A 24,286-nucleotide genomic window follows, 5' to 3' on the forward strand; every position below is an offset into this window, starting at 1 on the left:
CGAAGATGGAGGAGTGGGCGGGCTTCTCGGACGAGCTTGAGGGAGCTTCTCCGCCCGCCCGTCCGCCATTTTGCCGAGGTGAGGCGAGGGTGCTGGAGGCGACCAATGGGAGCCTTGGGAGGGCGGGGCTTCACGGTCTCGGCCAATGGGAGGGCGAAGGAGGAGGAGTGGGCGGGCTTCTTCTCGGGCGAGCCTGAGGGAGCTTCTCCGCCCGCCCATCCGTCCGCCATTTTGCCGGAGCTGAGGCAAGAGAGCGGCGGGGAAGAGCGAGTTTCCTCTGGAGCCACGGAGAGGGAGAGGTAGAGGATTATTATTATTATTATTATTATTATTATTATTATGAGGATTGTTCTTGTGACACAATCTTCCTGTGAGGAGCGGGGGGGGGGGGGGTGAGGCCTTCATCCAGGAGGAAAACCAAGGCCTCCAAGACAGTAAAGGCTGTCACCTCCTCTTCCCAGCATGCACCGCGCCTCCTCCCCCCCCCCGCAAAGTGTCCTCCTGAAGCCCCAAGGAAGGCTTGCCTAGCATATGGCATATTATACACAATGCCCCCTTTATTATATTATATATTTATTATATTATACAGCCCCCTGTATTCTGCCCTGCAGGGAAGGCACAATCAAAGCACCCCCGACAGATGGTCATTCAACCATTGCATTAATAGTCATACTAATAGTAGCAACGCCAGGAGCCATCCAGTCCAGCTGCCTTTATTTTGTCATGTAGGGAAGGCACAATCAAAGCACCCCCGACAGATGGTCATTCAACCTTTGCACTAATAGTCATACTCATAGGAGCAAGCCCAGGGGCCACCCAGTCCAACCCCCTTTATTCTGCCATGCAGGGAAGGCACAATCAAAGCACCCCCAACAGATGGTCATTCAACCTTTGCAATAATAGTCATACTAATAGGAGCAAGCCCAGGGGCCATCCAGTCCAGCTGCCTTTATTTTGTCATGTAGGGAAGGCACAATCAAAGCACCCCCGACAGATGGCCATTCAACCATTGCATTAATAGTCATACTCATAGGAGCAACGCCAGGGGCCGCCCAGTCCAGCTGCCTTTATTCTGTCATGTAGGGAAGGCACAATCAAAACACCCCCGACAGATGGCCATTCAACCTTTGCACTAATAGTCATACTCATAGGAGCAAGCCCAGGGGCCACCCAGCCCAGCCCCATTTATTCTGCCCTGCAGGGAAGGCACCATCAAAGCACCCCCAGCAGATGACCATTCAGCCTTTGCAATCATAGTCATACTAATAGGAGCAACCCCGGGGGCCGCCCAGCCCAGCCCCTCTTCCAAAGAGTTGGAAGAGACCTCATGGGCCATCCACTCCAACCTCATTCTGCCAAGAAGCAGGAATATTGCATTCAAATCACCCCTGACAGATGGCCACCCAGCCTCTGCTTAAAAGCTTCCAAAGAAGGAGCCTCTACCACACTCCCTCTGGGGCAGAGAGTTCCACTGCTGAACGGCTCTCACAGTCAGGAAGTTCATTGTTACTGAGACTGCGGGGGGGGGGGGGGGAGGTGGCTATATTTTGAGAAAAACATGAACACATTCCTATAGATCTATTGTTTGTCCTGCAAAAAACATAAAAGAACAACACGGAATTAAAATGATGAACAATTTTATGCAGTATAAACTTACCAGTATTTCAGTGGGAATGGTGGGCCTGCTTTTGGCTGATGAGATAGTCAAGTTAATTCAGACTGTTGTTGTTGTGTGACTCGAAATTGTTTCAGACTTAGAGTGACCCTAAGTCTAAAATTTAGACCAGGGACCAAAAAAAGACCTTGGAGGGCCGCATCCGGCCCATGGGCCTTAGTCTGAGAACCCTTGCTTTAAACAGTTCTGGCCCAGCTTACCTGGTTTCTTAGTTATGTTTCTCCCACCAACGAATATTACACAAACACACACACACACACACACACACACACCTATGTATATGACATGCTTTCAGCTCTGAAAGCAATAAACCCCTGTTCCTGTGGCCTTCAAACCAGGTCTATGTGTTGATCTGGTTTAAAAGTAGCAGGCGCTCTGGTTACGGGGTTTACACGGCTCCTCAAGTGGTTATCTGTATTCTGGCATCACAGGAAAGACTTTTTCTCTTCAAGACCCCCAGCTTTCTTAGGATTTCCTTTTGAGAGGCCAGACTTGGAGGCCCTTGTTTTTATTTAATGTCTGGGGGAAATTGGCACATTGGCTTCTCCCTTTTCTCTCTGTTCCACCCACGTACGGGAGAGCATTTGGGAGGAAGCTTCTGTGGGAGGAGTGGTCAGAGGAGAATCCCCAGGCCAGGACTTCATTCCTTTTAATTCCTGCAAAGGTTTCTCCCTCCCTATATGGAAATGCCCTGTTTCTCTAGATCTTTGAGCTGTTGGGAAATTTCCCCTGGACAGAAGCAAGGGAGAAGAGGGATGACTGGGCTGAGGAGAAAAAGCTAGGAAGGAAGGAAGGAAGGAAGGAAGGAAGGAGGGAAGGAGGCTTTCCTGCCTTGGCATCCCATCCTGGGCACAACGGAGGGAGGGAAAGGCAGAGAGAGAATGGCTTCAGCCGAGTCGAATGTTGTGAATACCTCCATATGTTTAAATCTGGATTTATTTATTTATTTATTTACCTTACTTATATACCGCTGTTCTCAGCCCGAAGGCGACTCACAGCGGTTCACAACAAATACGAACAGCAAAAATTCAGTGCTACAGTATAGAAACAGTTAACAACCTAACAGGTTACACAATTAATAAACAGTTACTACAATACCCATTCACTGTCGTCTCATCATCAAAAACATGTCTCAGATTCGTCATCCATTGTTCCATTCCAGTGTTCATTAACCAATCATTGCACTAATTATTCGAACGCCTGCTCAAACAGCCAGGTCTTCACCTTTTTGTGGAATACCATTAGAGATGGTGCTAGTCTAATATCCGTAGGAAGGGAGTTCCACAGCCGAGGAGCCACACTGAGAAGGCCCTATCTCTCGTCCCCGCCAGCCGAGCTTGAGAAGCAGGCGGGATCGAGAGCAGGTTCTCCCCGGAAGTTCTCAAAGTCCTGGTGGGTTCATAGGCAGAGATGCGGTCGGATAGGTAGCTTGGGCCGGAACTGTTTAAGGCTTTAAAGGCCAACGCCAGCACTTTGAATTGAGCCCGGTAGCAGATCGGTAGCCAGTGGAGTTGGCGCAACAGGGGGGTTGTATGCTCCCTGCGCTCCGCTCCTGTTAAAATCATGGCTGCCGAGCGTTGGACTAGTTGGAGCTTCTGAGCTGTTTTCAAAGGCAACCCCACGTAGAGAGCGTTGCCGTAGTCTAAATTTGACGTATCCAGATTGGAGGCAGATTCTTGGCTGAGTGGAGGATTCATTTGGGAATACCAGGAAATTTGGTAGCAGCAAACCTTTATGAAGAGAAAGGAGGGAATGGAGTTTTTCAGCTTCATGTCTAATCTTTTGCTGTTTCTTTCTTGACCAGGAACATAAGGATTCCATGGTGATAGCTCTGGCGCGATGACAATCAAACAGCATCTAGTGGACATTGGGTAATTTGGAAACCAAAGAAGCTGTAAGGAAAAGGGTCCTGTATGAGAAAGACATCCCCTCCAGGTGCTGATCTCGCTGAACTGACTTTGGGGGAAAAGAAAGGGGGGGGGGAGACAGAAGTGTCCATATTGCAGTCAAAAATACTGTACATACCACTGTTAACATGCAGGAGAAACCCTATGAATGCCTGGAGTGTGGAAAGAGTTTCACTTTGAAACATAATCTGCAGCGACATGAAAGGATTCACACTGGGGAGAAGCCCTATCAATGCCTGCAGTGTGGAAAGATCTTCACTGATAGTGGACATTTACGTTCACATCAAAGGACTCACACTGGGGAGAAACCCTATACATGCATGGAGTGTGGAAAGAGCTTCACTCAGAGGGGTAATCTGCAGCAACATGAAAGGATTCACACTGGGGAGAAACCCTATACATGCCTGGAATGTGGACAGAGCTTCACTCAGAGTTCACACCTACGTAGACATCAACGCACTCACACTGGGGAGAAACCTTATACATGCCTGAAATGTGGCCAGAGCTTTACTCAGAGTTCACACCTACGTGGACACCAACTAACTCACACCGGGGCGAAACCATATAAATGCCTGGAGTGTGGAAAGAGTTTCAGTTGGGAGCATTCTCTGCAGCAACATGAAAGGCTGCACACTGGGGAGAAACCTTATAAATGCCTGGACTGTGGAAAGAGTTTCACTTGGAGGCATCAGCTGCAGCAACATGGAAGGATTCATACTGGTAAGAAACCTTATAAATGCCTGGTGTGTGGAAAGAGTTTCAATAATAGTGGAAGTCTACATAACCACCAACGAACTCACACTGGGAAGAAACCCTATAAATGCCTGGAGTGTGGAAAGAGCTTCACTCAGCATGGGAATCTACAGTCTCACTGCACAACTCACACTGGGGAGAAACCCTATACATGTCTGGAATTTGGAAAGAACTTCAGCCAGAGTGGAAGTCTACATTCACATCAAAGGACGCACACTGGGGAGAAACCCTATACATGCCTGGAGTGTGGAAAGAGCTTCACTCAGAATTCAAACGTACATACACACCAACAAACTCACAATGGGGGAAAACCTTGTACATGCATAGAATGTGGAAAGAGCTTCTCTAACAGTGGAAGTTTACGTTTACATCAAAGGACTCACACTGGGGAGAAACCCTATACATGCATGGAGTGTGGAAAGAGCTTCACTCAGAGGGGTAATCTGCAGCAACATGAAAGGATTCACACTGGGGAGAAACCCTGCAAATGCCTGGAATGTGGAAAGAGCTTCCGTGATAGTGGAACCCTACATACACACCAACGAACTCACACTGGGGAGAAACCCTATAAATGCCTGGAGTGTGGAAAGAGCTTCACTCAGAGGGGTAATCTGCAGCAACATGAAAAGATTCACACTGGGCAGAAACCCTGTAAATGCCTGGAATGTGGAAAGAGCTTCCGTGATAGTGGAACCCTACATACACACCAACGAACTCACACTGGGGAGAAACCCTATAAATGCCTGGAGTGTGGAAAGAGCTTCACTGCCAGTGGAGACCTACGTAAACACCAACGAACTCATACTGGGGAGAAACCCTATCAATGCCTGGAGTGTGGAAAGAGCTTCTCTCGTAGTAGAGGTCTACGAGGACACCAACGAACTCACACTGGGGAGAAACCTTAGCGATGCCTGGAGTGTGGAAAGAGCGTCTGTGAAAGTGGAAATCTTCAAAAACATAATAGAACCCACACTGGGATGCCTTGAGTGTGGAAAGCACTCACATTCTAGTAAAATGATGCCTATAGAGACCCTCTTAAGATGTACAAAGGCAACTCTACCAAATGTAAATGACAGCATAATGTTGGGAATTTCATCATCCTGTGGTGATCTTGCAGAAATGCTCAGAAATATTGGGTTGAAATAGATAAATGTAGAAGAATGGGAGGAACTTTGGAAGAATAGATTACAATTTACAAGAAGTTACTCTGTTAAAAGTTTTTTTTTTTACAAAAGGATCCACAGATGTTACATAACTCCAGAAAAACCCTCAAAGATAAATTAAAATACTGAATTTATGCTGGAAATGTATTAGAAATGATGGGAACCTTTTATCATATGTGCTGAACTTCCAGCTAAAAGTGCATAGCAACATTGAAAAAAACAAAATTAAGTAACACTGAATCCAGAACCTTTTTAATTGGGATTTTTAGACAAGCATATCCTAAAATAGCAGGAAAGAATCTTCCTGTACGTGACTACAGCAGCAAGAAATTAATATGCAAAGTTATGGATAAAAAAAACACCAACACCAGAGGAATGGAGTACAATTTTTTTCAAATGGCTGAAATTGGACAAATTAACTTTAATTCTACAAGAAGATGATACATAAAAGCTGCAATAGAATTTGTGAACTAAAAGTGTTATGAGATAATACATTTGTTTAAACTATATAACTTGTATGTATAAGAGCAAAAAAAGTTTTGGAAAATTAATAACTTAATATTTCTGAATTAAAGTTGAAAAATGTATAACTTCAAGAAGATCGATACTAGATATACAGTTATATAAGATTTATTATGTGTAGATCCTACATGAAGGATAATTATAAGTATGTACATGTATATTACTAATCTATTACCATATCTTAACTGAATAAGTTATGTATATAGTTGACTGCCATCAAGAAGAGAAAAAATAAGGTTTCACTTAGGCGATCGCCCGTTCTCCGAGTATGAGGGCCTTCCAAATATAGTGTCTTGATGGTGGATACGGAGGTGACAGTGAAGCCCTATCCTTGACCTGCATGTTCTTCCATAGTGAGGGCATCGGTTTCCAGTCAGGGTTGGCATGATGCGCCTTCGCCTTGGCCCCTTTCTCCCTCCATTCATGCCTCTTCAAATTCCACATATCGTTCCAGGAGTTGCATGTGACGTCTGTAGACAGTCCACATTTCACAGGCATATAGCAGGGTTGGGAGGACAATAGCTTTGTAGACAAGCACCTTGGTATCCCTACGGATGTCTCGGTCCTCAAACACTCTCTGCTTCATTCGGGAAAATGCTGCACTCGCAGAGCTCAGGCGGTGTTGTATTTCGGTGTCGATGTTGACTTTGGTGGGGAGCACAGCGGTGAGGGATAGATAATGTGTATAAGCAGAAAAATAACACTAGGTGCCAAAAGTTAAAGTATAGTAGGTTGTATTGAATAATATGTATCTGCTGTAAAACAAACAATGTATAACAAATGTATTGAACCATGATAAAATAATTAAAAATATTTTTTAAATATCCCCCAGGAGGATGATTTTGCCCTCCTTAGGTGTCTCTGATAGGATGGTGTCCAGCTGACAGTAAAACTTTTTTGGGGGGTTGAGAGTCATTTGTTAATGCCAATGGGTGTTGGAGCTCAGCCTGTGATTGTGTTTCAGGATCAAGGTGGTTTGGATGTGGGGAATGATCACAATGCGGTTCCTGAAGGTAATGGTGTTTCCAATGATATTGATGCAGAAAATGACCAGGAGATCCTTGATTGAAGTGTATTTTCTCACGAGAATGTCCCTGAAGGGTGTGGGGATGATGGTGTGTTCCCTGAACCGCTACCAGAGAATCCCCAAGATTTGGAGCTTGAGAACAGCTCGGCATCTGGCCCAGCTGCAGAAATTAATGAGCAAATAGATAGATGGGATGTTCTTAGTCAGAATAGGAAAGCAGATCAGTGGCTCCGGTGTTCTGCCAGGCTCAGGGGAAAAAAGATAAGGGATTCAAGGCTAAAGCGAAACCAATTTCTGGCCACTTGAGACATAGCTTAACGAGGAGGTAAAAGTCCCAAGTACAGGATCTGTTGTCAGATGAAGCATCGTTTGGAATCAAGTCAAGATCTCGTCCCTGTTTCTTGGAAGCCTTGCTTTGGAAAGATTCGTGTTCTAAGTGCCTTTGATTCTTGCTTTTAATTCTTGGATTTTATGATTATGTGTTTAAGTGCCTTAGATTCATGTTTCCAGTTTTTTGATTTTACTATAGAAGTTTCTGCCTTTGTTTTTCATGAACTTTGATGGACTAATTCCCTGAACTATTTTGTTCCAGCTTATCTTCCTACCTAATTGGATTTACCTATTCCTTTAAAGTGCTTTTTACTGTACTGCTTTTTAATGATCTTCAATAAAACGGATTGCATTTCTACTCGACTGTGTGGTGTTTAAAGTCAGAGGGCTTCTCCTGGTCTGGAGTGCAACAATGGGTCCTTCGGGCAGGTGCTTCACCAGGGCATTTCTGATAGCAAAGCCCACTCTGTGTATTCTTCGTGTATTCACTCTGCACAAAGGTAGCAGAACACTTGACTCCTTGAACTCAGCAGCACTTAACTTTATCTCGAATATACACTCTTACATAAGAGCATTGTAACTCACATCCGTTCACATCTGCACACACCGCAAGAAGCACATTCCAGTCTTGTCAGTTCTTCATTTCCGCCTTACACAGGAACCGCCGTAAGTTACATTCTGGCAATACATCACAGCTCTAAGAATTAACTCCTGTATTACACAATTTAAACTATAAGCAATATTTCACTTCATGTAAAACCTCTCCTGAGTTGCCCTTCAAAAACAGCCTTAATACAATGTTGAAAGTAAAAGAAAAAGGCTTTACTTCAGCAGACACAAAGGATAAGCAAATGCAATTGAAAAGTGCAAAAGAAAGCAAGGAAGTCATAATCCAGACACAAATTAAAGTCTCTTACAAAGTCCCAAAAGAAACGCCAGTCTTCCATCAGACAACGGGCAATGAACTCAGTCCTTAGCAGCAGACACAAAGCAGGTTCCATTGGAGTGAAAACATCGGCATCGGGGTTGTTGTTACCAGCAAAAGCTGACTGCTCCTGCTTCTGATTTATAGCCCTGAATTCCCCACGCAGGAGGTGCTAGGGCATCTCCCAATTAGCTCAGCGTTTTTAGCAGCTATTCTAGCTGAACGCTGTCTGTGCTCTGTCTTAGGGAACTGGGCATGTTTAGCCTGAAGAAGAGAAGGCTGAGAGGAGACATGATAGCCATGTATAAATATGTGAGAGGAAGCCACAGGGAGGAGGGAGCAAGCTTGTTTTCTGCTTCCTTGGAGACTAGGACGCGGAACAATGGCTTCAAACTACAAGAGAGGAGATTCCATCTGAACATTAGGAAGAACTTCCTGACTGTGAGAGCCGTTCAGCAGTGGAACTCTCTGCCCCGGAGTGTGGTGGAGGCTCCTTCTTTGGAAGCTTTTAAGCAGAGGCTGGATGGCCATCTGTCAGGGGTGATTTGAATGCAATATTCCTGCTTCTTGGCAGGGGGTTGGGCTGGATGGCCCATGAGGTCTCTTCCAACTCTTGGATTCTATGATTCTTTTCGTCTTTCTAGAAATGTGGGCATTTTCAAAGCCTCATTGTCTGATTTTTCTTCTCCCTCCAATTCCTGAGCACTTCCCTGCTCCCCTTCCTCTTCTGAAGATGATGAATCCCTAACAAAACCATATACTAACAGAAAGGACCCTCTTGTCCCCCTTCATTTCTGACGGGCCAGCCAGGAGGGGCCATAAAAGGGGAAACACGGGACCCTGTGGACCCACTTGGTTCTGCTCGCTGCCCAGGCAGAGCAAGCGCAATGGGAAGAGGTGAGAAGGGTACCTGACTGCAACGGACTGTCTCTCTCACTGACCGCCCTGTCTGGGCAGTGCCGGGTTACCATGGACAGTGAACGGACCATTGGGAGGGGGTGGGGAAGCAGTCTTCCAGAAGATCTTACGCAGTTGGACAGGTGAGCAGAAGCGAATTGAGACACTTAGTTCATTAGCTACAGGTATATCTAAGTAAGAGAGTGGGTTCAGTGCTCTGAACCCACTCGTAATAGGGAACACAAACAGCTCTGGGAAGGGAAATTAGAATTGTGGGAATGCATATGAGTGAATAAGAGGATTTGCATCTGTGCTGACAGAACCTTGGTGTGTGAGAACTTCCTATGCTAAATGCCAGGGGTTTCCTCTGGGAAAAACCCCACAGGTCCAGGGTTAAAGAGTAATTGAACCCTGGAAACCCCAAAGCGAGGAGGCAGGTCAGGCCTTGAGCATCGGAGTGGAGTCTTGGGGGCAGCAAGGCTCGCAAGATAAGACACCCTCTTGGTGGGAAAAGTGTCCGGTTGAAGATCTTAGTTGGACGGTCAAGTTGTAGTTCACCTCTGATCCTATTGTTCAATATAACTCTGAAATTCTAGGTCAATTCTCACAAGCCTCTGCAGCATGTTCAGCTGGTCATGGGGCTTGTCTGGGCCAAGTTTGGTTCTGGCCCATTATCAGCAGGGGCCACTTTCACTGGATGCAAATGAACTACAACTCCCAATATCAAGGTAAATTCTCACAAACCCCTGCAACATTTTCCATTGGTCATGAAGCTTCTCTGTGCCAAGTTTGCTACATTATGTTCTGTTGGTCATGGGAGTTCTGTGTGGCATGTTTGGTACAGGTCTGTCATTGGTGTAGTTCAGAATGCTCTCTGGATTCAGGGTGTACTAAAAGTTCCACACGGCTGGGTCAGTTCCCCAAACCCCTCCATTATGTTCTGTTGGTCATCAGGGTTCTGTGTGCCAGGTTTGGTCCAGGTCCATCATCGGTGGGGTTCAAAATACCCTCTGAATGGAGGATGAACTACAACTCCCACATGGGTGGGTCCGTTCCCCAAATCCCTCCAGTTTGTTCTATCAGTCACTAGGGTTGTGTGTGCCAACTTTGGTCCAGGTCCGTCTGGTGGGGTATACAATGCTCTCTGGACGCATGGTGAACTACAATTCCCATGCAGGTGGGTCAGTCTCCCCCAAACCCTTCCACTATCTACTGGTGACCATAGGGGGGTCTGTATGCCAAGTTTGATCCAGATCTGTCATTCATGGTGGTCGAAGTGCTGTGTGAAGGCAGGTGCAGGTACTGCAAATCCCATCATCCATGGTCCTTCCTCCCCAAGACATAAAGAGGGTCATGGGGGTGGGATCTGTGTACCAAGTGTGGCCCAGATCTGTCATTCGTGGGGGTCACAATGCTCTGTGGGAGCTGAATCCTATTCTCCTGTTATTGACTGATTCGTGGTGCAAATCAGGCGTGGTGGAGCTCCTTCGACCCTTCTGTGCCTTTGACGGTGCCAATGAAGACAGGGAAGCCAGCATGGGGACCGCATAGCCCAAGGTCACCATATCTTGTCAAGGTTCAGTTCAAGCTCTTGGGTGGGGTCCACTTCCTTCCCATTGATAGTCAGGGAATCAATGAGTAGGTGTGTGTTGCATCCCAGATCAGGAAACAAGACCATAAGATTAAATTCACCACACTGGACTGTGGGGAAAAAACAATCCTCTTTATTGACGAAAAATGGTTACAAAAGAAAGGTAAATGCAAAGTCAAAATGCCACAGTGGAAACACAGCAGTCAGGAAAATCTCTGAACTTGAGCAAAATTCCAAAAGCCACTATACAGAAACCAGGAACCTGTTAGCATATCACTAACTGTTTTTGAAAACTAGAAGCCTCTGGGAATGCAGGCCATGAAACACAGGAAATCTGCCAAGGAACTGCCTCAGTCTAAAACGATGCTTGATATGGCTAGACAGCTGGGGAGAGGCCCCTTAAACTAAAGAAACTATTTCTTGAAACGCCTCCAGACTTTGAAGCCTCCCTCTCCTGTAATCTATTTGACCTTTGTAAAAACTGCGATTCACTCCTGTTTTTCCAAATCTGTTGCTCATTAGCAAACCCAGGTGTGAGTCCCTCTGGAGAACTATCACTACTTGATTCCAAAACATTCTCATCAGGAAGTTCAGTTTCACTTTCCCCGCCACTGGCCTCATAATCAACAGTTTCAACACCATCAGGGAGAGGTACATGTTCAGAGGCCTCTTCAGTTGTATCAGGAAATACAATTAAAGAATCAGGTTCAGGTTCGCATGGAGGCTGAACCCCAACAGTGAGTTCCGCTGATTGAATGGATCTATTTTAGTCAGGACTTATATTACAATTGTGGCATTATCTCTTTGAGACAGTGGACCGTCATTCTTTCTTTCCATGTGGAGCTAATAAAACAGTCCCATGGCCTAGTCCGCCACTGGCTCTTTCCGTCATGGTCCAGAAGGTCTAGCCTGAAGCCCTCCTGGATGTTTCCCACCCGGGTCCTCACCAGGACTGGCCCTGCTCCTCTTCTGAGGTCAGGCTTGTTACAGTAAGTTGCAGCGGGATCAAGGGTGTGTTGAAGAAAAACCTCAGGATGGTAATTATTATGTGCAGCTGGTAATGTAGGTCAGCCAGCATGTTTGGGCCACACCCGGTGGGGGTAGAATAATAATAATAATAATAATAATAATAATCAGAGGCGGCCCTAGGTAATTTTCAACGGTAAGCAAACAGTATTTTGCCCCCCCCCCCCCCCCAAACAATCATTGATATATATTTTCTGTTTGTCGTGGGAGTTCTGTGTGCCATATTTGGTTCAATTCCATCATTGGTGGAGTTCGGAATGCTCTTTGATTGTAGGTGAACTATACATCCCACTTGCTCCCTTGCCTGGCAATATTCCTGCTTCTTGGCAGGATGGGGTTGGACTGGATGATGGCCCAGGAGGTCTCTTCCAACTCTAGGATTCTATGATTTTAAGACCTTCCTGACTGAGAGCTGTTCAGCAGTGGAACTCTCTGCCCCGAAGGGAGTGTGGTGGAGGCTCCTTCTTTGGAAGCTTTTAAACAGAGGCTGGCTGGCCATCTGTCAGGGGTGCTTTGAATGCAATATTCCTGCTTCTTGGCAGAATGGGGTTGGACTGGATGATGGCCCAGGAGGTCTCTTCCAACTCTAGGATTCTATGAGGCTGGATGGCCATCTGCCAGGGGTGCTTTGAATGCAATATTCCTGCTTCTTGGCAGAATGGGGTTGAACTGGATGATGGCCCAGGAGGTCTCTCCCAACTCTAGGATTCTATGAGGCTGGATGGCCATCTGCCAGGGGTGCTTTAAATGCAATATTCCTGCTTCTTGGCAGAATGGGGTTGGACTGGATGATGGCCCAGGAGGTCTCTTCCAACTCTAGGATTCTATGAGGCTGGATGGCCATCTGTCAGGGGTGATTTGAATGCAATATTCCTGCTTCTTGGCAGAATGGGGTTGGACTGGAGGATGGCCAGGAGGTCTCTTCCAACTCTAGGATTCTATGAGGCTGGATGGCCATCTGCCAGGGGTGCTTTGAATGCAATATTCCTGCTTCTTGGCCGAATGGGGATGGACTGGATGATGGCCCAGGAGGTCTCTCCCAACTCTAGGATTCTAGGATTCTATGATTCTAACTCTTAATCCTGGGCCTGGCCTCCCTGGCAGGGTCGTTGTGTGACTGGAGAAGGGCCAAGGCTCTTAATTCTGGACCTAGCCTATGTGTCAGGGCCATTGAATGTGTCCAAAGGGGGATTCTGGGAAGAGAGGGGCGTGTGGGGTTCTTCCTCCTTCTCCCTCTCTGCTTCCTTCCCTCCATCTCTCCCTGGATCCGTCAATCAAGGCTGCACACCGGCAGGCCACCAATGAGGGCGTTGGGAGGGCGGGGCTTCGCAGTCTCGGCCAATGGGAGGGCGGAGGAGGAGGAGGGGGCGGGCTTCTTCTCGGCTGAGCCTGAGGGGAGCTTCTCCGTCCTCCCGTCCGCCATTTTCCCGAGGTGAGGTGAGGGGGCTGCAGGCGACCAATGAGAGCCTTGGGAGGGCGGGGCTTCGCGGTCTCGGCCAATGGGAGGGCGAAGGAGGAGGAGGGGGCGGGCTTCTCGGCTGACCCTGAGGGGAGCTTCTCCGTCCTCCCGTCCGCCATTTTCCCGAGGTGAGGGGGCTGCAGGCGACCAATGAGAGCCTTGGGAGGGCGGGGCTTCGCCGTCTCGGCCAATGGGAGGGCGAAGGAGGAGGAGGGGGCGGGCTTCTTCTCGGCTGAGCCTGAGGGGAGCTTCTCCGTCCTCCCGTCCGCCATTTTGCCGAGGTGAGGTGAGGGGGCTGCAGGCGACCAATGAGAGCCTTGGGAGGGCGGGGCTTCGCGGTCTCAGCCAATGGGAGGGCGAAGGAGGAGGAGGGGGCGGGCTTCTTCACGGCTGAGCCTGAGGGGAGCTTCTCCGTCCTCCCGTCCGCCATTTTCCCGAGGTGTGGCGAGGGGGCCAAGGCGACCAATGAGAGCCTTGGGAGGGCGGGGCTTCGCGGTCTCGGCCAATGGGAGGGCGAAGGAGGAGGAGGGGGCGGGCTTCTTCTCGGCTGAGCCTGAGGGGAGCTTCTCCGTCCTCCCGTCCGCCATTTTCCCGAGGTGTGGCGAGGGGGCCAAGGCGGCGGGGGAGAAAGGGTTTCTTTTGGAGCCACGCAGAGGGAGAGGCCGAGAGGTAGGGGGTTATTATTATTATTAGGATTATTATTGTTAGGATTGTTCTGATGACACAATCTTCCTGTGAGGAGCGGGATGGGTTGAGGCCTTCATCCAGGACGAAAACCGAGGCCTCCAAGACAGTAAAGCCTGTCCCCTCTCCTTCCCAGCATGCACCGCGCCTCCCCCCCCCCCCCGCATAGTGTCCTCCTGAAGCCCCAAGAAAGGCTTGCCTAGCATATGGCATATTATACATTATGTCTGTATTGCTATAGATCAGGCATGGGCACACTCTTTGAACAGGAAAAAACATAACAGTATTTCAGTGGAAGGCTCCCAAGGGCCACCCAGTCCAGCCCCCTTTATTCTGCCCTGCAGGGAAGGCACAATCAAAGCACCCCCGACAGATGCCCATTCACCCTTTGCAATAATAGTAATACTAATACAAGCAAGCCCAGGGGACACCCAGCCCAGGCCCCTGTATTCTGCCATGCAGGGGAAGCACAATCAAAGCACCCACAACGGATGGCCATTCAACCTTTGCAATCATAGTCATACTAATAGGAACAAGCCCAGGAGCCACCCAGCCCTCTTTATTCTGCCATGCAGGGAAAGCACAGTCAAATCACCCCCATCAGATGGCCATTCAGCCTTTGCAGTAACAGGAATACTAATAGGAGCAAGCCCAGGGGCCACTCAGTCAGGCCCCCTTTATTCTGCCCTGCAGGGAAGGCACCATCAAAGCACCCCCAACAGATGGTCATTGAGCCTTTGCAATAATAGGAATACTAATAGGAGCAAGCCCAGGGGCCACCCAGTCCACTCCCTTTATTCTCCCCTGCACAGAAGGCACCATCAAAGCACCCCTGACAGATGGCCATTCAACCTTTGCAATAATATTAATACTAATAGGAACAAGCCCAGGGGCCACCCACCCCAGCCCCCTGTATTCTGCCATGCAGGGAAGGCACCATCAAAGCACCCCCGACAGATGGACATTCAGCCTTTGCAATAATATAATCATATAATAAGAAAACTCAGGGTGGTTTCCAAGTAACAACACCAATATTAATACTAATAGGAACAAGCCCAGGGACCATCCAGCCCAGCCCCCTTCATTCTGCCATGCAGGGAAAACTCAATCAAATGGCAGATGACCATTCACACTTTGCAATCGTAGGAATACTAATAGGAACAAGCCCAGGGTCCACCCAGCCCAGCCCTCTTTATTCTGCCGTGCAGGGAAAGCACAATCAAAGTACCCCCAGCAGATGGCCATTCAACCTTCACAATAATATAATCCTATAAGAAGAAAACTCAGGGTGGTTTCCAAGTAACAACACCAACATTAATATTTATTTATTTTTATTTATTTAGCAGTCTTGTATCCCGGTCTTCTCACCTCCATTCGAGGGACTCAGGCCAGTTTCCAACATCAATATTACAGACAGTCATTAAAACATCATATTCTAAATCACACTAAAACATTAAAATAGCAAAATACAATCCTATAATTACGGTGGTCAGTCGTCATCAAAAATCATTATTCGTCATCATCCATCCATGTCACAGGATCATGGCTCATTTGTCGAATGCCAGTCCCCAAAGCCAAGTCTTCACCTGTTTCCTAAATGTTAAGATAGAAGGGGCAGTTCTGATCTCCAGTGGAAGGGAGCTCCAGAGTCGAGGGGCCACCACCGAGAAGGCCTTGTCTCTCGTCCCCAACAGCCGCGCCTGTGAGGCCGGTGGGATCGAGAGCAGGGCCCCTCCAGACGATCTTAGCAATCTTGATGGTTCATAGTGGAGGATACGTTCAGACAGGTAAATTGGGTGTTTAGGGCTTTATAGGATAAGACTAATACTAATAGGAGCAACCCAGGGGCCACCCAGTCCAGCCCTCTTTATTCTGCCATGCAGAGAAAGCACAATCAAAGCACCCCTGACAGATGGCCATTGAATCTTTGTAATAATAGTAATACTAATAATGTTCCAATGGGTGTCAGCCAGATTGCTCATCGGAGTGGCACGCAGGGAGCATACAACACAACACCACCACCACCACCCCTCGTTACGTCGGCTCCACTGGCTTCCAATCTGCTCCCGAGCACCATTCCTAGTGCTGGCTTGAGCCTATAAAGCTCTAAACCAGGGTCCTCAAACCGGTTTATTGTTCCTCAGACTGTTGGGGGGCCGGGCTATATTTTGAGAGAAACATGGACCAATTCCTATGCACACGGCAGATCTATTGCTTGTCCTGCAAAAAACATAAAAGAACAACACAGTATTTAAAGGATGAACAATTTAACCAACATAAACTTACCAGTATTTCAATGGGAATGGTGGGCCTGCTTTTGTCTGATCAGATAGTGAATTCAGACTATTGTTGTTGTTGCTGTGTAACTTCAAGTTGTTTCAGACTTAGGGTGACCCTAAGTCTAAAGTTTAGACCAGGGGCCAAAAAAATGACCTTGGAGGGCTGCATAATACAATTGTATTACATTTTTAACAAATTTTTAACAAACAGACAAAACAGAAAGGATTGTATAGCATATGGCATATTATACATATACATTATATTCATTATATATATATATATATATATATATATATTATATATATATAATATGCATGTATATAATTAAACCACTGAGCTGCTCAGCTTGTTGACCAAAAGGTCGCAGGTTCGAATCCGGGGAGCCAGGTGAGCTCCCGCTGTTAGCCCCAGCTTCTGCCAACCTTGCAGTTCGAAAACATGCAAAGGTGAGTAGATCAACAGGTACCACTCTGGAAGGAAGGTATCAGCGTGCCATGCAGTCATGCCAGTGTCCACATGACCTTAGAATCCTAGAGTTGGAGGAGACCTGGTGGGCCATCCTCCAGTCCAACCACATTCTGCCAAGAAGCAGGAATATTGCATTCAAAGCACCCCCCACAGATGGCCATCCAGCCTCTGTTTAAAACTTCCAAAGAAGGAGCCTCCACCACACTCCCTCCGGCGCAGAGAGTTCCACTGCTGAATGGCTTTCACAGTCAGGAAGTTCTTCCTCATGTTCAGATGGAATCTCCTTTCTTGGAGTTTGAAGCCATTGTTCCTTCAAACTACAGCGACATCCCTCATTTCCTTTAGGAGGAAATTAAAGACATGGATTTGGGACCAGGCGTTTGGGCAAACTGGCAGATGAATAAAGGACTATGATAATTGATAAGAAGGGGCAAAGTGGAATGAAGTTATAGACTCTGAATGGAGAAGGCTGACCATGATATTAGTTTTATGATTATGTTATATATCGATTGTTTAAGTGTTATAACTGTTTTAATTGATGTTTTAAATGTTATTTGTATTATTGTGTAGGCATCGAATTGTGCCTTTTGTAAGCCGCCCTGAGTTCCCCTCCAGGGGTTGAAAAGGGCGGGGCAGAAGTACTTTAAATAAATAAATAAATAAAATTTGTGTCCCAGTCTCCAGGGCAGCAGAAAACAAGCTTGCTCCCTCCTCCGTGTGACTTCCTCTCACCTATTTATACATGGCTGTCATATCTCCACTCAGCCTTCTCTTCTTCAGACTAAACATGCCCAGCTCTTTAAGCCGCTCCTCATAGGGCTGGTTCTCCTTGGAGGTGTCTACGGACAACGCCGGCTCTTGGGCTTATACATGGAGGTGAGCACCAACCCCCAGAGTCGGACACGACTAGACTTTAAAGTCAAAGGGAAAACCTTTAATCTATCTTTCTATCCATGTATGTATTGGGCATGGACATGAAGTCAATAGGAACTTTAGAAGGGTCTACCCCAGGAGGAGAGATCCTGCAGCTCCACCAAAGAGGGATTGGTATGTTGGTGAGCAAAGAGAAGCCTAATTTTAAGCAATTTATTTTCCCTAAATTCCCAAAAAAAGTATCTCACCAAAGTTGAAGAAAATGTCATCGAAATGATTTATTAGCGATTCAGCTGAAAAGGATGCAAAGCGGCAATCATTCACCAAGCTAAGCATGCAGTTACACAAATAAATGCCATTTTTATAGAAAATACAGAGTTGTGTGGTTCAAATTTTCCCGCTCCCCGCCCTTCGCCTGGGTCAAAGGGGATTGCTGACGCGCAAACAACTGGGAGGAGGCGTGGCCATCCCCTGTGCATCACAGGGCTTCCGCGGTGCGCCAGAGCCAATCAGGAGGCTCCTGCCGCCTCTGCGCTCCAGTGAATCAGAAGGGAGGGAGGCGGGACGAAGGAATACAATGCATTCTTGAATGGATTATGGAGTTAAATGTCCAGGGGGCTTTACGAGTCTGGAACGGCCTGCAAGAAAAGCCAACCTTATTGTCTTGTGATTGATCTGAGATAAGCATTGATCACTTAATCCGGGTTTTCCTCTTGCGGTCAGATAGGGGCACAAAGGGGGAGACTTTGGTGAATGTCTTCAATGGAAAGGCTTGAAAGAAAAACGGGTTGGGAGGAAGAGGGCTTTTTGAAGGTCACCATTCCTCCCATTATAATATGATTAAAAAGTCTGCCAAGTGATTATCCTCTTGATAGCCAGGCTCCGAAGTCAAGAAAATATCCCTTTGTTATTTTCCATGCAAGAAATGTTCCAAGATAAGGGTTTTCACAATCACTAATTGCATTACCAGAGGCAGGGCAACTTTCTTATACATTTCTACTCAAGGAAATGGGAAGGGGGCATAAGGGTCAGGGCCAGGTCAAATACATGGAGGGAAATATAGAAATACAGGAGAAAATATGAAAATATAGAATTCATAATATAGAGAGTAAACCCAACTACCCTCCCCCAGTGTCCATAGTTCATATTATTCATAGGAAAGTCCATAAAGGGAAATATATCTCCATTACTAATAGTAATAGGAGCAATCTCAGGGGCCACCTGGTCCAGCCCTCTTTATTCTGCTGTGCAGGGAAAGCACAATCAAAGCACCCGTGACAGATGGCCATTGAATCTTTGTAATAATAGTAATACTAATCATTTTCCAATGGGTGTCAGCCAGATTGCTCACCAGAGTGGCACACAAGGAGCATACAACGCCCCCACCCCTCGCTCACCCCGCTCTGCCCCTTTTTCTTTCTGCAATGGCTGCAAGGCGCCTTCCTTGTTTGGTGGGTGGGCATGCAGGCAGGGTCATATGGAAGGCGCCCTGAGGCTGCGGCAGAAAGAAGGGGCCAATGTGGGTAAGGCCCACCTTGAAAAATGCCTCCCGCCCCTGCCGGGCCCAGCAAGGCTGACCACTGCAACAAGGGAAGGTGAAGCCTGGCAAGCAGCATCCACACGGAGCAGCCCCCCGCGTGCCTCTCCAGGGAGAAAAGAAGGAGGAGAGTTCTGTGTTTGGTGGGACTGACAAAGAGAGGAAGGAGACTGGGAGGGAGGGAATGAAGGACGGCCCACACGTGGAAAGGGACTCCATGGCGAGGCTTCTCTTCCCTCACAACGGTTGGTGCTTCATTCTTCTCGCGCAATGGGGAGAGGGGCTTTTACACATGCTCTGTAAGGCATTTTTCTTTTTGAGGAGTTTTAAGTTTTTTCCCCTTCATTTCTTACAGGATTTTTTTTTTTGTTTGAAAGACATAGATCAGATTAGAATGTCTTTTGCTGTCAATGCAATCATTAGTGGAGTTCAGAATGCTCTGATTGTAGGTGAACTATAAATCCAAGCACTACAACTCCCAAATGTCAAGGTCTATTTTCCCAAAGCTCTACCAGTGTTCACATTGGGGTATATTGACTATTCTTGCCAAGTTTGGTCCAGATCCATCACTGTTTGAGTCCACAGTGCTTTCTGGATGTAGGTGAACTACAATTCCAGGCTTATAACTGGTAACCATTAGATGCCAACAACAATAATAAAAAAGTCAGATAAACATTAACTAAAACATTGTCATAAGTTAAAAGACCATTTAAAAGGGACAGTAGCAAAATGACAGTTATGAATTAGCAACAAAAATAATTTTATGGTTGGGGGTCACCACGACATGAGGAACTGTATTTAGGGGTCGCAGCATTAGGAAGGTTGAGAACCACTGCTCTAGATCCTTGAGCTGTTGGGAAATGTCCCCTGGGCTGAGGGGAACAAGCTAGGAAGGAAGGAAGGAAGGAAGGAAGGAAGGAAGGAAGGAAGGAGGCTTTCGTGCCTTGGCATCCCATCCTGGGCACAACGGAGGGAGGGAAAGGCAGAGAGGGGAATTGGTTCAGCAGAGACAAATGTTGTGGAGACCTCCATATGTTTAAATATGGTTCACAACCCAGCGAAGACTGAGATTCCCTGGCATGGCCGCCCGGCAGGTCTGACTCCTCCATTACCCACCTTCGATGGTGCCGCCCTATCTCCTTCGCCCACTGTTAAGAGCTTGGGTGCCGTTTTGGATTCACAGCTGACAATGGAAGCTCAGGTCGCTGCTTCCAGCAAACAGGCCTTTTTCCATCTACGACAAGCGAGGCAACTGGCACCTTACCTATCTGACGAGGCTCTGGCTACTGTCATCCATGCCACGGTCACGTCTAGGCTGGACTATTGTAACACCCTATATGTTGGCCTTCCGATGTCTATGAAAACTCCGTATTGTTCAGAACACGGCAGCCAAGTTACTCACAAGAACGCCCATGAAATGCCACATAACACCAGTGCTGCAACATTTGCACTGGCTTCCAACTGAGTCCCGTGGCCTGTATAAGATGTTAGTTCTGACCTTTAAAATTCTTTACGGCCAGGGTCCATTGTACCTTAGGGACCGCCTCTCCTTCTCCCATCATCGAAGGTCGCAATGACCAGCCCAATGCGACTTACTCTATATAAAAAGGTAAAGGTATTCCCCTGACATTAAATCCAGTCATGTCTGACTCTGGGGTGTGGTGCTCATCTCCATTTCTAAGCCGAAGAGCCAGCGTTGTCCGTAGACACCTCCAAGGTCATGTGGCCGGCATGACTGCATGGAGCACCGTTACACCAGGTCCTAAAGAAGTGCACTTGGAAAGGACCAGGTGCAGATGGGCTTTCTCTATTTCTGCCCCTGCCTTATGGTATTCCTTGCTGCCCTACATGAGAGGCACGCGTGACAGGGCCTTTTACTCTCGCACTTAAGACCTGGCTTTTTACTAGAGCATTCGATCTCTGTTGATTTTTAATTTTTGTATGTATGTATTTTATCTTTTACAATTTAGCTGTAAATCGCCTAGAGCATTCTCGGATGGAGGGCGATTAATAAGTAATTAAATGATGATGATGATGATGATGATGATGATGATGATGATGATGATGAAATGTGGATCTGAAGTATCCAGATCGGAGGCAGATTCTTGGCTAAGTGAAGAATTCATTTGGGAATACCAGGAAATTTGGTAGTACCAAACTTTTATGTAGAGAAAGGTGGGAACGGAGTTTTTTGGCTTCATGTCTAATTTTTCGCTGTTTCTTTCTTGACCAGGAACATAAGGATTCCATGGCGATATCTCTGGTGTGATAAATGCCTGGAATGTGGAAACCAAAGAAGCTGTAAGGAAAAGGGTCCTGTATGAAAAAGACATCCTCTCAAGGTGCTGACCACGCAGAAGTGACTTAGGGGAAAAAGAAAGGGAATAAAAGACAGAAGTGTCCATATTGCAGTTAAAAATACATGCCACTGTCAACATGCAGGAGAAATCCTATGAATGCCTGGAATGTGGAAAGAGCTTCAGTGATAGTGGAAATCTACATAAACACCAACGAACTCACACTGGGGAGAAACCCTATAAATGCCTGGAGTGTGGAAAGAGCTTCACTGATAGTGGAAATCTACATAAACACCAACGAAGTCACACTGGGGAGAAACCCTATGAATGCCTGTTGTGTGGAAAGAGTTTCACTTTGAGACATAATCTGCAGCGACATGAAAAGATTCACACTGGTGAGAAACCCTATGAATGCCTGGAGTGTGGACAGAGCTTCGCTCAGAATTCACACCTACATACCCACAAACGAACTCACACCGGTGAGAAACCGTATAAATGCCTGGAGTGTGGAAAGAGCTTCACTGATAGTGGAAGTCTACATAAACACCAACGAACTCACACTGGGGAGAAACCTTATGAATGCCTGGAGTGTGGAAGGAGTTTCAGTTGGAGGCATCATCTGCAGAAACATGGAAGGATTCACACTGGTGAGAAACCTTACAAATGCCTGGAATGTGGAAAGAGTTTCACTGATAGTGGAAGTCTACATAAACACCAGCGAACTCACACTGGGGAGAAACCCTATACATGCCTGGAGTGTGGAAAGAGCTTCAACCAGAATGAAAGTCTGCAGTCACATCAAAGGACTCACACTGGGGAGAAACCCTATACATGCCTGGAATGTGGCCAGAGCTTCACTCAGAGTTCAAACCTACATACTCACAAACGAACTCACACCGGTGAGAAACCCTATAAATGCCTGGAGTGTGGAAAGAGCTTCACTCAGAGTGGAGATCTACGTTCACATCAACGAACTCACACTGGGGAGAAACCCTATGAATGCCTGGAGTGTGGAAAGAGTTTCACTTGGAGGCATCATCTGCAGCAACATGGAAGGATTCACTCTGGGGAGAAACCTTATAAATGCCTGGAATGTGGCCAGAGCTTCACTCAGAGTTCAAACCTACATACTCACAAACGAACTCACACCGGTGAGAAACCCTATAAATGCCTGGAGTGTGGAAAGAGCTTCACTCAGAGTGGAGATCTACGTTCACATCAACGAACTCACACTGGGGAGAAACCCTATGAATGCCTGGAGTGTGGAAAGAGTTTCACTTGGAGGCATCATCTGCAGCAACATGGAAGGATTCACACTGGGGAGAAACCCTATAAATGCCTGGAGTGTGGAAAGAGCTTCGGTCGGCATTGGAGTCTACAGTCTCACCACAGAACTCACACTGGGGAGAAACCCTATCAATGCCTGGAGTGTGGAAAGAACTTCACTGGCAGTGGTGACCTACGTAAACACCAACAAACTCACACTGGGGAGAAACCCTATAAATGCCTGAAGTGTGGAAAGAGCTTCACTCAGCGTATATACCTACATAACCACCAAGGAACTCACACTGGGGCGAAACCATATAAATGCCTGGAGTGTGGAAAGAGTTTCAGTTGGGAGCATTCTCTGCAGCAACATGAAAGGCTGCACACTGGGGAGAAACCCTATCAATGCCTGGAGTGTGGAAAGAACTTCAATGGCAGTGGAGACCTACGTAGACACCAACGAACTCATACTGGGGAGAAACCCTATCAATGCCTGGAGTGTGGAAAGAGCTTCACTCGTAGTGGAGGTCTACGTAGACACCAACAAATTCACACTGGGGAGAAACCCTATCAACGCCTGGAGTGTGGAAACAACTTCACTGGCAGTGGCAACCTACATAGACACCAACGAACTCATACTGGGGAGAAACCCTATCATTCCCTCATTCTCTTTGAAAATCCTATCCCAATTATATCCTACCTTGTTCACATCAGCACTATTTTTTAATTTTAATCTATCACATTTGGCCCGGCCATTGGTTTTAAATGTTTATATGTTATTGTTGATTGCTTATTGTCTATTTTGTTTATGTGATTTATGATTTATATTGTATTGATTGTTTATTGATGTTTTATTTTATTGATGTTTTTTTTATTGATGTATTGCGGGCTTGGCCTCATGTAAGCCGCACCGAGTCCCTTGGGGAGATGTTAGCGGGGTACAAATAAAGTGTTATTATTATTATTAATGCCTGGAGTGTGGAAAGAGCTTCTGCGAAAATGGAAATCTTCAAAAACATAATAGAACGCACACTGGGATGCCTTGAGCGTGGAAAGAGTTTCACTCGGAGGGGTCACCTGCAGCCACGTGAAACTCACATTCTAGTAAATGGATGCCAAGGGAGACTCTCTACGATGTACAAAGGCAACTCGAACTAATGTAAATGACAGCACAGTGTTGGGAATGTTATCATCTTGTGGTGATCTTGCAGAAAAGCCCAGAAATATTGGGCTCAAATAGATAAGTGTGAAGGACGGAGGTATAAATGTAGGGCCCAGGGTTCCGTCCTGGGCCCGGTCCTGTTCAACATCTTTATTAATGACTTAGATGAAGGGCTAGAAGGCAGGATCATCAAGTTTGCAGACGACACCAAATTGGGAGGGAGAGCCAATAGTCCAGAGGACAGGAGCAGGACTCAAAACAATCTTGACAGATTAGAGAGATGGGCCAAAACTAACAAAATGAAGTTCAACAGTGACAAATGCAAGATACTCCACTTTGGCAGAAAAAATGAAATGCAAAGATACAGAATGGGGAACAATGCCTGGCTCGAGAGTAGTACGTGTGAAAAAGATCTTGGAGTCCTCGTGGACAACAAGTTAAACA

At 46.8% G+C, this 24,286-nt stretch overlaps 1 protein-coding gene across 2 annotated transcripts; it reads left to right on the forward strand.

The window, feature by feature from the left end:
- Positions 1-23,952, forward strand: LOC132770343 (zinc finger protein 850-like). Of its 2 annotated transcripts, none has more exons than XM_067466148.1 (2): positions 1-299; positions 21,351-23,952. In XM_067466148.1, the coding sequence occupies exon 2, from the start codon at positions 21,554-21,556 to the stop codon at positions 23,405-23,407; it is 1,854 nt and encodes a 617-aa protein (XP_067322249.1). In that variant the 5' UTR covers positions 1-299; positions 21,351-21,553; the 3' UTR covers positions 23,408-23,952. The 2 variants fall into 2 exon arrangements, with proteins under 2 accessions (XP_067322249.1, XP_067322248.1); XM_067466147.1 differs by lacking the exon at positions 1-299 and adding an exon at positions 13,821-13,944.
- The last annotated feature ends 334 nt before the right edge of the window (positions 23,953-24,286 follow it).

The sequence above is a fragment of the Anolis sagrei genome, chromosome 3 (genome assembly GCF_037176765.1).
Source record: "Anolis sagrei isolate rAnoSag1 chromosome 3, rAnoSag1.mat, whole genome shotgun sequence".
Lineage (NCBI taxonomy): Eukaryota > Metazoa > Chordata > Lepidosauria > Squamata > Dactyloidae > Anolis > Anolis sagrei.

Bases quoted from the DNA above. Each gene is read 5' to 3' on its own strand.
- LOC132770343 (XM_067466148.1), top strand. From the start codon at position 21,554: ATGCAGGAGAAATCCTATGAATGCCTGGAATGTGGAAAGAGCTTCAGT.